We start from the raw sequence: 18,882 nt of genomic DNA, 5'->3' as shown, positions 1-18,882 counted from the left end.
TTTCATTTATGGTAACCTGAGTAGTTGAATGTTATGGAAACCCTATTGTGACATAATTGTTTGTGTGATTGCGGTGAATTTGACAGATGGAAAAATAGTTGCAACGACTTATTTCAGCATTAGATGTCAGTTGGGAAGTACATTGCTCATTTTGTACCGTACACCGTTAAATGTCTGTACATGATGAGATTAAAGTGAAGTTTTTATACAATATGGAATGAAAGAGGGGAAAACATTAATTGACTGTTGTGTAAATGAAGATTTACTTAGTAGTCATTATAAGTGTCCTGTTTGTATGAAGGAAATGGGTATGGTCGAACATAAAGATCATTCAGATGGGTTTGTCGCAAGAAAGGTTCATTCAAGAAATGCCACCTACAGTCCGTCACTACTGAGAATATTTTTTACTTTTATTTTTGTGAATTTGTATGGTGATGGCAGTATGCGTATTCTAGTTCAGATAATTTTAGAAACTTTTTGGTACTGTTAAGGAATTTTGTGTGCCACAGACTGAAGACAGAAATTTCTAAATATGGTAAATCAATATTTCCTTTTTTATGTTATTTCATTCTGTGATTTAAAATGCAGTTTATTGAGCTTCGATTGGCTACAAATTTTGTTCAGTTTTGGTAATGAGTAACATAGTTTTAACATTACATGACGTCATCATTCTTCTAATTTTTTTTTTTTTTTTTTTTTTTTTTTTAAGTGAAAATAAATCAATGTTTACATGGATACTGAGTTTGTGCAATTTTTTTACTTGTAATTTTAGCCATCTTGAATTGTGCCTTCCTGGCCAGTCGCCAGTTTTCGCCAAGGGGCACCCTGAAATATATTTTTACCGAAAAATGGTGTAAAAGTGTAAGAGTTTTGTTTGCATTTTATTATGCAAGCTGTTGTTTAGGTGTGCAGGTTACAAATAGCTGATTAAAGATAAATGCATATAATATTTTTTTTTTAACATTTTAATTTCTATTTGCATAGTTGATAGGATTTTTATTTCTATTTATTTTATTTCTATGTATTTGAATACAATTACACATTTTTTAAAAATTGTAATGGTAACTGTTTTGCATTATTTCTGGGTACTTACTTCTTGTATTATATGAACAATTTAATTGATTTCTCAATAACTTTGATTTGATATTATAAATGTTCGCAAAATTACGTGTTTAATATTAATTATAATAGAATTTATATAATTCAGTTAATATACAAATGTCTGTTAATAGTTTAAAGATAGAAAATGGATAACAAATTAATTAATGAACACTGAACCCAAGGGAATACCTCAGAAGAGCAAAAAATTGGAGGAATTCAAATAAAATAGTAGTAAATATGTGCAATCTGTTAATAAGGCTGATTTCTGACAAATTTGAACTGTTAATCCAGTTATATTAATCTATGCTTTCATTTAAATTTCTTGAGAATTTTTGTCTAGGTATATGGTTTCCTTAAAATGTCTGACAATCATATATTGCCAACTTGAGTGTTTGTAAATTAATGGACCAACTGTCATTCAAGGTGTAGGTAATTTGTTCGTAAAGTGAGATGTTTGTGATCTGAGGTTCCACAGCATTTCAGTTTGAGGATGTTGCTACTGGTATAATTATTCATTGTTTAGTGGACTTAATGAAAGATGATGGCATAATTTAAAATTTACTGAATTCTCAACAAACTAATGTGACTGATCCTTTTATTGAAGACGGAATTTTATATTGTAGCCTTGGCTGCTGATGTTTAAAATAATTTATGACTAGGAACAGCATGATTTATAAACAAATAGCTAAGTTATTGCATTTTATTTTCCAGCTATCGAAATGCGACGCTACGAGCAACGTTTTTGAAACCAAAACCTAGCAATCATGAATCAGAACTAGAATTAGTTGCCATTCAGCATAAAGAAATTTAAATATAAATATGAACTACTTATTGCCATTCAGCATAAAAGAAATATAAATATGAATATTAACAAAATATTAAAGTTAATTTTATAAAATAATTAAACACATGAACAAATATATGAAATAAAAAAATAATTATTTCTCATGCAATAACTGGGCCACTACACTACTCCCCCACCAGTAACTAAGTTACGTTACGAAGATGGAGAAATAGGTAGTAACTAATATTGCAGTGTTAACCACTATCAAAATAATTTAGTCAGTCCTTGAACCGAACAGGTAAACGTATAGTTCTGCCTGTGCGAGAATGTTTTTGAGTCTGGTCTCTGCAAATTAGTGTAGTCAGGTTGTATCAACTGAGAATTTTCCTCAGCTAAAATATATGCTGGTTTCAAGCGATCCAGGGATACATTAACATGTTTTCCTTTTATGCTAATAGTAAAATATTTGTCCTTGCGATCAATAACAGGAAATGGTCCTTCATAAGGAGGTTCCAGAGGTTTTTTTACTCGATCTATTCGCTGAAACACATGAGAACAAGTTTTTAAGTCTTTATGGACAAATATCTGTTCAGATGAGTTTTTACGAATTAGTCTCGGTCCAACAACTTCCATCAGTTTCTGGAGTTTATTAGCAAAAGTCTCCGATGCTGTCTGGATACTTGGATCGCTGAAAAACTCTCCAGGAAGTCTGAGACTCTGGCCATAAACTACTTGCGCAATAGAATGATTTGTGTCTTCTTGAATAGCAGTACGCAAACCCAAAAGTACTGTTGGTAACGAGTCTGTCCAAGATATGTTGTTGTTGGCTTTTAATGCTGTTTTTAATGTTCGATGAAGGCGCTCAACTTTGCCATTACACGACGGGTGGTAGGCAGTAGTGTGTTGTAAATTGATGCCACAGATTTTGGACAAAGCTCATAATGTATCACTTTTAAATTGGGATCCACGATCACTAATGAGTTTACTTGGCGTTCCGAAACACGCAATCCAGTTGCTATAAAAGGCTCTTGCGACGTTCTCAGCGGAAATATTTTCTAAAGGAATTGCTTCCATCCAATTCGAAAATCTATCTATGCAAGTAAGACAATAATTATTCCCTTTAGATGGTGGAAGTGGTCCTATGAGATCGATATGGATGACAGAAAATCTTCCTGGTGGTACTTCAAACTCACCTAATTTTGTTTTGGTATGCCGACTGATTTTAGCTTTTTGGCAAGGAATGCAGGTTCTTTTCCACAACTGTACATCTTTTTTTATGTTAGGCCAAATGAATTTTGATGTCATTAATTTCATAGTCGATTTTATTCCTGGATGTGAAAAACCATGAATTCGTTGAAAGACGTGTTTTCTGAAAGCCTAAGGAATATATGGCTGAATATGTTTAGTTGATGTATCACACCACAAATATTTCCCCAAAGGTAGAGAACATTGCTTGAAATTCAAGGAAGTAGTGGTTTGCAAACTCTTCAGTTCTTCATCTTGAGTTTGTTCATCAGCTATTTATCATAATCTATCGATGAAATTTCATTAACTCTAGATAATGTATCCGCCACAATATTATTCTCACCTTTTACATATTTTATATCAGTCGAAAACTGGGAGATGTATTGAAGTTGGTGAGCCTGTCTAGGTGCTGCTTTGTCAAGTTTTTGATGAAAGGTGAATATTAAGGGCTTGTGATCTGTATAAATTGTAAATACTCTTCCTTCTAGATAATGCTTAAAGTGTCTAACTGAAAGATATGTGCTTAATAGTTCTCTATCATAGGTGCTATATTTTTGCTGAGTATAACTTAATTTTTTAGAAAAAAATGCTATTGGCTTCCATGAGGAGTTTTCATATTGTTGCAACACTGAGCCAATCGCCGTATCTGAAGCATCTGTAAATAACGCCAGAGGTAGTTCAGAATTGGGAAAAGACAACAGTGCCGTGTTCACCAGGTCATTCTTGCACATTTCAAACTGTTTTTCAGCTTCTTCGGTCCATTCGATTTTACGCTTGTCCCTCTTTTTAGCTCCCTTGAGATATGCATGTAACAATGCTTGATTCTTCGCTGCATCCTTTATATAACGACGATAAAAGTTAAGTATTCCAAGAAAAGTTCTAAGTTCATAAATTGTTTCTGGTCGTTTGTAGTTAGTAATAGCTTGAACTCTTTCTGGCAAAGGACGGGAACCCTTAGGTGTAATTAGGTAGCCTAGAAACTCGATTTAGGGAACAGCAAATACAGATTTTGAAACATTAATTCTTAACCCAAATGTATGTAATCTTTCGAAAACTAATTTAAGGTGATTCGTATTCTTCATGGGTACTGGATGCAATGAGTATATCGTCTAAATAGGGAAAAACAAATTCTAATCCTCTAAAGACTTCGTGAATAAATCTTTGGAACGTTGCAGGAGCATTTTTTAAACCGAAACTCATTACATTAAATTCGTATAAACCGAAAGGAGTGATGATAGCCGTTTTACATTTGTCTTCTTCTGCAATGGGAATTTGAAAACAAGCTTTGACTAAATCAATTTTAGAAAAAATATTTGTACCTCTTAAAATATGATGAAAATCATCGATGCGAGGAATTGGGTATCGATCAGGTATCGTCTGCGCATTCAACTGTTGGTAGTCTCCGCAAGGACGATATGAACCATCCTTTTTCGGAACAAGGTGCAAGAGGCTTGACCACTGGGAGTTTGATGGACGAATTATTCCATTGTCAAGCATAAATTTAAATTCCTCTTTAGCTATAGCTAAGCGTTTTGGATCAAGCTGTCTTGCCTTTGAATAAACGGGTTGACCATCAGTCGTAATAAAATATGTAACACCATGTTTAATTTGTGTAGGAAAAAAGTTAGGTTTAGAAATTTCAGGATATTTCGACAGTAAATCGAAAATTTTTATGGATTTATTTAATGTGGCTACCGAGTAATCACTGGAAATAGCAGCGACATCACACTGGACACAAAGCTGTGTTACGCCATCAATTAATTTTTTCTTATTTATATCGATAAGCAATTTATATTTGTGAAGAAAGTCAGCTCCTAAAATGCCTTTTGTGACATCAGCAATTATGAATGGAAACTGAAAATCACAACGTAATCCCAAATCAAGAGTTAGCGTTTTTATGCTAACTCTTGATTTGGGCTAACTCTTGAGTGGAAATATCTGTGCCATTAGCTGCATACAGTTTGTATTCAGTTTTACATTTATTCTGTGAAGTAGCAGGAATTATGCTTACGTCAGCTCCGCTATCAATAAGAAAGTGCAAATTTGATCTTTGGTCACGAACGAATAAATGAAATTTGCGACAATCCTTCATATTTTCTGCAGCAGCGTTTTCCGCTGAACCTACTGCAGGTTCGAGTTTTCCTGGTTTTTGGAATCGTTTTTTACCCAAGCACACGGAGGCTGGCATTTCTCTGGAATACATTTTGCTCCAAATCGAAAGTGATAGAAACAAAATTTGCCAGTAGGGTCATATCGTTTACGAGATCGACTTCGAGATCGTGAACGTGAATTACGTAAATCCGAATCCCTGTGTCTTGAGCGAATGGTTATTTGATCAATTTTTTGTTCAAGAAAGGTAATTCTTTGCAACAAATCTTTTGTGGGAACGGAAGGAGCATTATCACTAAATACTTCTGGTTTCTGATTCATATCACTAATTTTATCTGCCATAGATGCTAACTTGGTTACATCTTCATCACTAACTAATAATATATTTTTTATTGAGTCAGGTAGCTTCTCCAGCCATAAAGTTTTGATTAGATTTTCAGACACATCTGTAGTAGCAACTGATCTCAACTTCTGCAAAAGTTGTACCAGTAATCAAACGTTTAATCCGTACATTTTCGCTTTCTTTGAATAAATGTAATAACCTAATTTTAGCATCCGAATATTTTGTGGCACTATCGTTCGTTACAATGTCCCAAATATTTTCGACGAACTTAGGTTCAAGCTGTGAAACTAAATAATTACATTTCGTTTCTTCTGAAACAATATTACTAATTTTGAACTGAGCTTCAACTTGAAAAAACCATATTTCCGGTTTATCAGTCCAAAAAGGAGGTATTTTTACACTCACCTTATGAAGCTCCAGTGACTGCATCGTATCTTTCATAGCAGTTTCAGAAGAGTCATTTGTTGACATTTCGAAAATTAATCAGGGTCACCACAATGTAGCCTTGGCTACTAATGTTTAAAATTAATTTATGACTAGGAACAGCATGAATTATAAACAAATAGCTAAGTTATTGCATTTTATTTACCAGCTATCGAAATGCGACGCTACGAGCAACGTTTTTGAAACCAAAACCTAGCAATCATGAATCAGAACTAGAACTAGTTGCCATTCAGCATAAAGAAATTTAAATATAAATATGAACTACTTATTGCCATTCAGCATAAAAGAAATATGAATATTAACAAAATATTAAAGTTAATTTTATAAAATAATTAAACACATGAACAAATATATGAAATAAAAAATTATTATTTCTCATGCAATAACTGGGCCACTACAATATTTTAAGTACTGTATATTGACCATGATGGTACTAATAATACTTTCTGACCATCTGCATCATTCTTCCTCTCAACCACCTCAATATTTAATAAAATTGCTGTGTTTTTGGTGCATTTTTACTTCTTTGTACAAAAAAAAGGAAGTATTGTAATCACAGAAATCTTTAGTTATCATATTTCAAAAAAAATATCCATTTTGACAGCTTATGAATCCATTTAGATGATCTTTTTGCATGGCATCTGTACGCATGGACAAAATAAAGGGGTTTTTTTGTGACATCTGCATGTACGTATGTATTTCGCATAACTAAAAAACGATTATGTGTAGAACGTTGAAGCTTTGTGTGTGAGGACTCGTATAACATGTAGTTATGCACCTGCCTTTTTTATTGCAATCGGACCACGCCAAACATACCTATATAAACTCTCTTACCCGTCTATATATAACCAATGCCTTTTCCATATTAAAAGTTCTTATCTGTCCTTTTTTATAGCAGGTGTTGGACGTAGACATATACTTCCAATTACAGAAGTGCTATAAATGACGAAATATTCATGTTTTGGCGATGTTAAATTTTGGGGGAGGAAAAAAGGTAAAAATATTTTTTAGAGTGCTCCTTGGTGAAAATTGGCAGTTCGCCAGCAAGGCGCAATTTTAAGATGGCCGCTACACATAACCAAAATAGCAAGTCAAAGAATTGCACGAACTCGGTGTCCATATACGTATCAATTGATTTTCACTTTAAAGAAATCAGGAGAATGATGATGTCATAAAAGGTTAAAACAAAGTTGCTCATTGCCAAAATTGAACAAATGTTATAGCCAATCGAAGCTCAGTAAACTGCATTTTAAATCACACAATGAAATAACATAAAAAAGAAAATATATGTTATTTCATTCATGCACTGTTCGAGATTTGCCAGAACTAACCGTTCTCCTTTCTTTTAAACTTAAAATAAAATAGCTTTACATATAAAATTCCAAAGCGTCATATTTATTTTCAAAATCCGTAGCACTACAACAAAGATCAGATGGTTGCTACTCTTACAGTGATAAACTATGAAAAGAAAGATAACAATTGAGGCTGGGTTCTAACACGCACTACAAAAAAAAAAATATCGACTTACCTTATTTAGAAATTTCTGTGTCTTCAGTCTGTGGACACAAAATTCCTTAACTTTCTAAAATTATCTGTACTAGAATTTGCATACTGCTGTCACCACATAAATTCTCAAAAAAAAAGAGTAAAAAATATCCTTCTTAGTGCTAGACTGTCAGTGGCATTTCTTGAGAAAATCCCTCTTTATTGCATTCCACATACTCTCAATAATGTTGATATGAGCTCCAATTTCTGGATCCATAAATGTCACTGCGTGATTTACTGAGAAGTGAATGAAGCCATTATCTAAAAGACAATTGTACGACTTCCAGCAGTTGGATGTGATCGTTGTTCCAGGTAAAATATTTCATTGAATTACATCCACAAAATTTCTTTTCTTCTGTCCTCAACCGCTTTTAAATTCCGCTCTCTAGTTTTATATCATCAAACACCCAGTTTATCACCGGCAGCCATTTTATGGTGCAAAGCTCAAAATACGCAACGTACTTTTTAATTGACATCCAACACAGGTGTAAGCCCTTACAAATATTCTCGCATCAGTCAAATTTGCTGCAATCATGCAACCAGTCACGTCTTGTTGGGTTTTCCATAACATTCAACTACTCAGGTTACCATAAATGAAACAACATTTTGGTGATAATCCAAGGGGCACCCTAAAATGTAGACTAAACAAAAACAAAAAAATATTTTTGACAAATAATGGAATCTAACTTCATATATATAATAACGTGTCCACATCAGATTTTTAACTTTGTGTGGGATAACTGCCAGCTCCTGCACGTGCATAACATAAACATGTTTTGAGTACTAGTAAATTTACACACACTACATTTAGCCAAACAGCATCCACTTACTGTAAAAATCCTAGTATCAGCCATGTAAACTTTTGTTCTTTCTTGAAAAATTTCGGTACTTTTCCGTTTTTCTGGCGCATGCATTAAAGTTGCCAATAATGGTACAACTGATGCCAAACGTAATATCCTCGCTGGTAACCTTTTGCACCTGATTTTCAAAAAAGTCGCAGCCATTTCTTAACAGATGGATTGTTTTTTTCAGCACTTACATATAGTTACATACAATTTTTAGCAGATAGTTCAATTTTATGCCCTAAGGCCATTTGCGGTAATTAAGTCAATTAGGATGCAATCACAGTGCTCATCCAATGGCGAAAATGTAGAAAAGGCGAAGTCAAGAATTAAATTCATCCATTCTAATGAGAATGCACTAGCGAAGTAAAGCACTGCAGTTTTAATTTCTGAGTTAGCTATTAGTAAGAATTAAAATAATTCTTGCATTTAAACTTGTATTCCAAATTAAGATTTAACTTGAAATTAATGTAGATAATTATATTTTTGTAGCGTAGCTTACGTGAAATGAGATAGATCACTCGGGATCACGTGATATGAACTGGCGAGTCAGGATGTTGTATGATGAAAGCTTAGTAAATTCTTAAATTAATGTCTTTTTACAAATTTATTGGCTTTTTTACAAAATTTTAAACGACAATAAAAATGTTTATACCTTCAAAATAAAAAATTCTTAGAACTAACATTTGTCAAAATTTTTTATGTGTATAATATGTGTTTTCGCCAATAAAGTCTGCTTGGCGAGATTTGCGCTGGCGAAACAGTAAAGTACCAAAATTTCTTGCTATTTATCAAATGCTTGATTTTGTGATTATTTATGATCATGGTAAGAACTGTAAAGTGTAAAAATAGCTAAGCAAACATTTTTTCCCTGTTCCCTGAAAATTACCAATACTCATTTTTGACTTTTTGTGGAGGTGGGGTTACTCGGAATGTATCATAATAATCTTTTACATAGAAACTTTCAGAGTGCGTAAATTATATTTGTTGGAACCTCAGTCTATTATCTGAACTAAAGGGTTTTTTTTTTTTTTTTTTTTTTTTTTTTTTTTTCAAACATTAAAAGCAGAAATAAATACCTGTAGCACTTATAAATTTGTATTTATAATACAGATATATGCATATGTGTTTAAAGTAATATATCTTCTTCTGTATGCTCATAAGCATCGTTTGATGAGCAGTATATCAGCTGATGCTATCATATTATTATATGTAGTAAATATTGTGGTAAATCATTTCTCTTTAACCCTTTTGACCCGACTTTTGCATGATTAACTATGAAAAGTAGTTTAGTTTAATGTTGATATGCTAAAAAAAGTGTTTTATGAGTTTAAAGTTTTTTTACTTTTCCATTTTTTTTGGAAATCTCCTGGGATAATGCGTCCCAATTGTATTGTCAACTGGGACTATTTGTCCCAATCATCTGGGATATTACTCTTTCTCAGAAAACAAAACTAAAATTTATGGTAATATATAATATGAATGTTACAAAACATAAACTTTGTCCCATACTCTAGTTGATATAAAACATAATACAGTCAAAAGTCTTTAATCCAAACGTCCATAATCCGGAATGATCTATAATCCGGACCTCAAAACTACAAACTTTCTGCGCATGTGTAAACGCATAATGCGCATGCGCGTAATACGTTTATGCATGAGTGTTTAATGTATAACGGACGGTATAAGCTAAGCTAAAATTATCTAATTCTCTATTTCAGTTAATGTTGCACGTTGAATTATTCCTTAACCTTAAAAGGCATGGCCACTATAATGGCCATCCCGTCTTCAAAAGGTTAATCTTTGAATTGGATCCGGCTTATTATTTTTTGCAGACTGTTAGAGCAATTTTATAAAAGTAAGCTTGAACTTTTGATTATGTCAAATAGAATTTCCGATTCTGGAGCTGCCAAAGGATCTGCAAAGCGAAAGCATGTTTCGATGTCCATTAAACAAAAAGTGGAATTGCTGCAAAAAATGGATAAAGGCATGAAGAAAGTGACAGAGAGGTGATTTGTTTCTCTAACCATTCCGAAATCTGTTTATCAATTTCACGCTGTTCTGCGGGGGTAGGGGGGAAACGTAGCGGCGCGCAATGAACTAAAAGTTGATCTGTCAGCACTATCCTCATCTTCAGGGCAGATGTTTTTATTTTATTTGGCTTATAATTCTTTACTAAATGTAGTGTTTCATCTGGATGTACTCCGATATGATTTAAATCAATTTCCTCGTCATTATAAATATCATGAATACGCATAAAATAGTTTTCTGGTTGCAATTTTCTAATCTCGACTAGTGTATGCTTTACGCATGCGCACATTAAAAGAAATGTTTATTAAAGTAAACAAATAAATATTAAGCTTTTTTTTTTTTTTTGTAAATTTTGATACCCTTTAGATCACAATTGCTCTTTATTTCATAAATTACGATTTCATATTTTTAATTGTATAATTTCTGCATGCCATCTTACCAGATTTAAACTGATGATCTATAATCCGGAATCGCCGAAGTCCCGACGAGTCTGGATTAAAGACTTTTGACTGTATATCAGTATGTAGTAATTAATTACTGGTGGGACATATTAGCCCATATATTTAATACATTAAATACGATTGGGACAGAAAGAAAAAAAAAAAAAAAAAGAATTTATTACAAAAAGAATTTATTCAAAATTTCTTAAATCCGACATTAAGAATGATAAATTACTACTTAATAAGAACAATAAGAACTATTTCATACTAAGTATGCCTTAAATATAATTGTACTTACTGTAAAACTTAAAAAAATAGACAAATCGAATCTTGATTAATCGGTGTGCTCAAAAGCATAAGTGCACCATCTGCAGTCTAAAAGTGTTGCCAGGTTTTAATCATATATTTGTTCCCTAATTGCTTAAAAACTCAGCAAATGTAAAAACCCATTTAAAAACGGTTTTTATTTTCCCAATAGGGTATGAAATCTATCTCTGGGATGTATGTTCCCATTAGGACCGAAAGGGTTAAATAGTGACAAAGAGTTCAGCAAAGGGACCTCACTGATTCTGGATTGGACATCTTCCCTAATAATTGAATGTACATTTCTAGAACTTACTTTGCTCATACTTTTTGTGATGCTATTTGCAGAAATTGTAATATGTGAAGTCCATGGTCATGCTCATCTATCAGTAGCATTTAAAAAGACAGTATTGAAAATCATAAAGATTATTTAAAATTAAAACATTTTAGAAAACAAAACTGAACATTTTAAAATTTCTGTAGGTATTACAGTCAAAAGTCTTTAATCCGGACTCGTCGGGACTTCGGCGATTCCGGATTATCGATTTTTCCGAATTATAGATCATCAGTTTAAATCTGGTAAGATGGCATGCAGAAATTATAAAATTAAAAATATGAAACCGTAATTTATAAAATAATGAGCAATTATGATCTAAAGGGTATCAAAATTTACAAAAAAAAGAGAAGCTTAATATTTATTTGTTTACTTTATTAAACATTTCTTTCAATGCGCGCATGCGTAAAGCATACATTACGCATAGCCAAAATTAGAAACTTGTAACCAAAAAACTATTTAATTTGTATTCGTGATATTTATAATGAAATCTATGACGAGGAATTTTATTTAAATCATATCAAAGAAGGAGTACATCGAGATGAAATACTACCTTTAGTAAGGAATTATAAGCCGAATAAAATAAAAACATCTGCCCTGAAGATAACGATAGTGCTGACAGATCAACTTCCAGTTCATTGCGCGCTGCGACGCCCCCCCCCCATCCCCCCGCCCCCCTCACGCAGAGCAGCGTGAAATTGATAAACAGATTTCGGAACGGTTAGATAAACAAAGGATATGCCTTTATCTATTTTTTGTAGCAATTCCACTTTTTGTTTGATGGACATCGAAACATACTTTCGTTTTCTAGATCCTTTGGGAGCTCCAGCATCGGAAATTCTATTTGACATAATCGAAAGTTCAAGCTGACTTTTATAAAACTGCTCTTACAGTCTGCAAAAAATAATAAGCCAGATCCAATTCGAAGATTAAGGAATAACACAATCATCAACATTAACTGAAATAGATAATTAGATAATTTTAGCTTATACCGTCCGTTATACATTAAACACGCACGCGAAAACGTATTCTGCGCATGCGCAGTCGTAAAGGTATTGCGCGCACGCGTAAACGCCTATGCGCATTGTGATACTTCTTTGGCGAAATGAAGCAACTCCAATGATGGAACACAGCAATAACTTTTATTTAACACTAAAAAAAATGGCGACATACAAACAAGAAGACAAAACATATTCTAGCATTTAAAAATAAATTACATTCTTCGTGCGAGAGTCGCACGAGGCACTTGAATCTGTTTTCAAATATTGCCATTTTTAAATACCTTAATGTTCATCTATTTAAATTATTTAAACTACAAGATTTTTATATTATTTAAAGCTGTTACAGCATGCGCAGATAGATTTTAGCTTTGAGGTCCGGATTATAGATCATTCTGGATTATGGGTGTCCGAATTAACGACTTTTGACTGTATAACATAAAAGTATAATGTCATATAACAGGGATGGCCAAACTTCCAGACGATGGTAGCTGCGTGATAGATTTTATGAAAGCTCGAGAGCCGAAAGCCCAAATTTATATTGTTTTAAAAATAATGAGCCATGTTATAAGTATAAAGAAGTTTTTAAAATAAATTAATGAATATGTGATTAACATGATTACACATAAATATGAATAAGTACATCTTATATCTATTGTTTTGTGTTTAGAAGTTATGTTCCAATCAAATAAAAATTTGTGACTCTTATACTGGCAACTGAGTGACTTTTTCTTCAGTTAGAGAAACCATATATTTTCTTCTGATTTCCTTTATTCCTCTCCATTTATAATTAATATTGTTTTATTTTAAAAGTGAAATGAATTTAAAACATATTCATTGGTCTACAATTTATACATAAAAAAATTTTATTTGAGTAATTTAGAAATCATTATTTAAAAGAAAATTGAGTTTTTTTTTTTTTTTTTTTTTTTTTTTTTTTTTTTTTAAGGAACAATTTACTCAGAAGGGCTGTTAATTTCATTTTTGCATGTGTTTGTGTTGACTTTTGTGTTCATTTTTGTTGACTCACTGTAAATGGCGAATCGCTTTTTAAATTGTTGCCACCAAATATTAGAGCTCTGTATTATATTTAAGAAATTAAATAAAGAAAAAACTTTATAAAAGTATGTTTCTCGCGTTGTGTTAAAGCAACGGTACCTAGAGGCATCCAATTTTGAATAACGTACATCACCACCCGAATATGGACATCTGGAAGCCCAAATTTGGAATTTGTGTTATTATGTATTTCATATTTTCTCAGACTTCAAAGAATTTTTTATAAAGAAACTCAACGATTTCAAAGCGAGGAATGGCAACACTGTACGGAGGGGAAAAAAAGCATTTTTATCTCCAGCGTGCTAGACTGACTGTATATAAAAAATTCTAAAGATATGCTAATTTTAAAATTTTGTGATATTCCTGTTGAACTGAATTTTATGGTTTAAGTGCGAAGAATATGATATTTAATAAATAAAGGTAGCACACAAAACGTTAAAAAAAAAAAAAGGTCCTTTTGGATGTAATATGAAATTTTTCTTTTCTTCTCTAGACTCAGTTTTAACTCGATAATATCCAAACTTTCTATTTTCTAAAGATCAGTGAGAGAGCTTTTTATTATTATTATTAACAATGAAGTTACTAAGTAAGTAGAATTATTCTCTCGTTTTTTACCAGAAACTTTGCCCATGATTAGCCTGCTTAGTTTTAAATGTCCGCAAAACTCTGCTTTTATTAGCAACTCGGTGTCTGGACATCCTTTGCCTTGGCCAGTAAGCATTATATTGTGTTCTTTTGACTCCTTTTCATAGCTTCCTCTCTTCATCGGAGGTATTTTCCACAAATAATTGGTTGGTTAAGGACTTGGATAGCATAGGAAAATTCAGTATTTCAATTAAGAGTTATTCTGTATAGTCCGTGATCTTGTTTTTGTAATGTTAATCCTCTAAATACCGAATGTATGATTCTTTTAATTTTAATTAAAAAAAATTCAGGTTCATTTTGTATATAGGACTGCTGTAACATGTTAGATGTGCACCTCTTATTTTGGTTGCAATTGACTACACCAAAAGTATATAAATATATATATCCACTCTGTTACTCGGCTCAGTGATCTGTTTCATTATTCTTGTGTGTTTTTAAATTGTGCATTTTTTGCTTTGAAAATGATTGAATTATGTTGTTTTTATCTTCTGGTTAAGGTTTTTATGCCTTTAGTAAATCTGCATGCGACATTTGTAGAATTATCAACAATTTAAAAGTTTAAGTGCGGCTAAGCCTAAATTTTTTTACCATAGCGCCGATATATATTTACAATTGAAACTTAGCAGAACAGTGGATTTGTTGCGAATTTAGAGATACTAAGCTTTGCATCAACAAAGATAACACCCTCATTTATTATAGCGAATTAAATCATGCTTAATCCTTTCTGGTTTTTTTTTTTTTTTTTTTTTTTTTTTTTTTTTTTTTTTTTTTAGGAAATAAGTGTTTAAGATTTACTTCATAATTTTTAATATAGATATTTTGAGTTTTTATGTATTTTTGCCTTGTCGCAAAGTGAGAACTGAATTAATTGAATGAGAAATACTCAATCATCTGTGAAAAACTGTTTCTTTTTTGTTTCGTTTGCTTAATTTCTTTTATACATCGTTCTATATTTATTGTAGTATTTGAATAGAATATGTGGCAAAGATTAGATAATTCTTCAAATGATATAAATTTTGTGCATTCTGAGTTATAATATAAACAAAATATAATGCTGTTAAGTGAACGTAGCGCCAGAGTGTTGCTATGGTAAACAAATGTAGTGAATTTTAAAGAGTGCATTTATTCGATTGTGGTTTATGCGCTATCGACGAAGTAGATTTATTTCAATCCAATAAGTTTCAATGAAATGCAAGAAAAAATGCGTATAATATAATATTCCGTACAAGGAAGACATGTGGTATACACATCATATTTTTTGTATTAAAAGTGTGCGTTCTATGCCAGAATATGCGGTATGTCTTTAGTCGGGCTTCTGAGACATGAAAAATGCAAGTTAAGTTTTGTCAGTCGGCCCAGTAAAATAGAGAATATAGAACTGTCTCATTTCTTTTTTGACTGATTGTACATGCTTTCTTTAATGCATTTTGTAAACTTAGTTTAAGTTTTCTGTTTCACTTTGTGTTGTGAGACATACTGGCGTTTTTAATTTTTTTCCTTGACATTGTTCATAAAGTTAAAAGCTTTGTAATGTCAAATACAGACTTTACTAGGGAGCTTATCACTTCTGTAATGTCATAACATGCCATCTCGCGCTTCTTAATAACTTAGTTGTTTGGCATCAGCTTTTAGGTTTTAATTTGTGTGGAAAATCAGTTGAACTTGCTTATCTTTGTATGGATTGCAATAGTTTAGCATAATTAAGAATGTTTTTGGTATTTGTCCATTCAGGGAAACAAATTCATGACTAAACCAGGTGTCTTTTTTTTTTTTTTTTTTTTTTTTTTTTTTTTTTTGCAGGGTCTTTCCAGATGGTACTGCTTGCCATTGAAGGACATAATGATACATATCCTGATGAAAATACTGTTTATTTTAAACTACATTGTCTTTAAAATTGCTCTTGATGATGGTGAATATACTGTAATGCTGTGTGCCTTTCATCAAATTGACAAATATATTCTTTCAACTGTTATCAAAAACTTGCATTGTTTGCAAAAGGAATTTTTCAGCCCATGTAAGATTAAATTTCCCTTCCCTTTTTTTTCGTTTGTTCTACTATAATCTTATTTTTATTTGAAAATTCATAGATCTGGTTCTTTGGCTGTTGCATGCCTTTTGACCATCTTCTTGAACTTCTTTTGTGTAATGGAATTGCACTAGGTGTAAAAACTTCAAATATTGAATAGTTCATTTGGCTTGAATAGCCTATCTCTAGTTCAGTTTTGTTGAAAATATTTTAATGTCATAAAGGAAATATATTTAAAATGGTTTAAAATCTTACATTGTCAAGAGGAATGAAACATGTTGTTCTGCACTTATCAATCGACCCAGTTTGGTGTTTCAAATACTTTCCCATGACAAGGTCTGTTTGTTTGAAACATTAAATGGGGTGATTATTGTTTTTCTTTTTTTCATGTGTCATTTTTCATTGCTTGTTTTATTAATTTTTTCATTCCTTCTATTAGATTTATTTTTATTTTAATGATTGTACTATTGTTGTAACAAGTTTCAACTTTCTGTACAAAAAGCTTAACTTGACATGTTTCATCACTCTAAAACTATTTCACTTTTGTTATTAAGACATTTAATTTTTAACCTACACCTTTTTCCTCTATTAGGATAATCGAGATTTCTATTCCTTTTGAACTCGATCTTTATATAGTATATATATATATATATATACTATATATTAAAACTAAAAGTAATCAGGTAAAAGAATAAACAATAAATTAATAATTGAGCAAATTAATAGTACTGCAAATTATAAATAGAGCAAACTGAATTTTTTTTAATTAAAAACTAAGAATAGAGTCAAAATATATTTTGCCTTATCATGTAAATTAAAATACAGTGGTATAAATAACTAAAAAATGGAAAAAGTGGTATTATTATGTTCAGACTTTTACATCGTCAAGAGAAGGTAAAACCTTCTTATAACAATACACTTTTTCTTGGCAGATTTATTCTGTTTCTATAAACTGAAAATTATCTGAGGCACTGAATTAATAATATAAATACTTTCAGTACCCCTGAAAATTAAAAACTCCTCCCCTACAGAACAAATCCAACCCACTAAAAAAAAAACATATTCGGTCCTAAACATGCTAATGCAAGTGAATAAATTTCAAATGAATGTTAAAAAATATAGAGTATCTAAAATTTTTTTAATTTATTGTACTTAGATAATAAATTAAAAAATTCTTGCCATTAAATACAAAGGAAAGAAATAATTGCAGCAATGAATACCGAGCAAAATATAATTTCATGGGTTTCGTTGAACCTCTGGTAAAACAAACGACCATTATAATCTGGAATTTTTTAGAAGGAACAAAGGAATGTGAAGTCAGGGTTGCTTTTGGTGAATTTATGTCATCACCATGTAGTATTGCTTCCCCCGCCCAAGAAAAACTGAATTGAAAGAAAAATGTGACTTTTAAATTTAAGTAATGAAAAATGAAAATTAAGTAATAAATGTTTTAATGGAAAAATCTTTATGCTACTCAGCAGACATTAGCAACTAAAAAAATGAAGCATTGCCCATTTTTTAGTCAAAGAAAGAACAGAAACGTAAATAGAAATATACAAATTTTACAAAAATAATACTACAGTACAAAGTCTGAAATCTGGACTCGTCGGGACTTCGGCAATTCTGGATTTGGGATGGATATTAGATCATCACTTTAAATCTGGTAAGATGGCATGCAAAAATTATACAATTAAAATTATAAAATCGTAGTTTATGAAATAAAGAACAATTATAATCTAAAGGGTATCAAAATTTACAAAAAAAAAAAAGGCTTAATATTTATTTGTTTACTTTATTAAACATTTCTTTTAATGTAAGTTGTTTAAGTTGCGTCCACAAAAAAATTCAAAGCGTTCCTTTTTCTTTTTTCTCATGTCATATACAGTTGACTTTCCAATACCATACTCCTCCCATAATTTTGAGATGGATATGCCTTTATCCATTTTTTGCAGCAGTTCCACTTTTTGTTTAATGGACATCGAAACGTGGTTTCGCTTTGTAGATCCTTTGGCAGCTCCAGAATTGGAAACTCTTTTTGACATAATTGAAAGTTCAAGCTTAGTTTTTATAAAATTGCCTTAATAATAACAATCTGCAAAAAATAATAAGGTGGATCAAACTAGAAGATTAGGGAGCAGTGCAGTCTGCTACATTAACTGAAATGCCTTAGAATCAGTAAAGATTATTTTAGCCTGGTTTAATAGCATCCGTTATACATTATTGGCATTGTATCACAAGATTGGCAACAAAAGCCAAATTGTTTCACTAAATTTTGTCTTGCTCCTATTGCATACTGAATTAAGCCTGAATTGTATTAGTTTAGTTATTTACTATATGTATGTTTATTTCTTGCACATGCTTAAAACTGAGTCCTCAATAAATGAACTCTCGCATATACTTAGCGCTTTTTCTAGGGCCGGCGGTAAATACTGTCTGGTGCAGTCTGTACAGGTCCTAAATTCTGTTACAAAGTGCCATCCTAAGTTCTAAATTTTTACCGCACCTAAACTTTGCATTCCAGTGCTTTCCCTAAATCATAAAAAAACTTCTCATCCCTTAATTTTGCCGCTTGGTGCTTCCCTAAATTCTGCTGTCCGGTGTCGACATATTCTGCCGCCCCTTCTGGGTTTATGATG

At 31.8% G+C, this 18,882-nt stretch overlaps 1 protein-coding gene across 1 annotated transcript in view; it reads left to right on the top strand.

Annotated features, from left to right (window-relative positions):
• LOC118183155 (uncharacterized) overlaps positions 1–18,882 on the top strand; it is a 39,392-nt gene that overhangs the window by 10,274 nt on the left and 10,236 nt on the right. Inside the window, exon 2 of the mRNA XM_085817316.1 lies at positions 16,021–16,234. Coding sequence (XP_085673442.1) covers positions 16,021–16,234 — 214 coding nt within the window. The remainder of the gene's footprint in view (positions 1–16,020; positions 16,235–18,882) is intronic.

Source organism: Stegodyphus dumicola, chromosome 5, assembly GCF_044657685.1.
Source record: "Stegodyphus dumicola isolate Sdum_Otavi_A_Nest chromosome 5, ASM4465768v1".
Taxonomy (NCBI): Eukaryota; Metazoa; Arthropoda; class Arachnida; order Araneae; family Eresidae; genus Stegodyphus; species Stegodyphus dumicola.
This window is presented reverse-complemented; position numbering and strand designations above follow the sequence as displayed.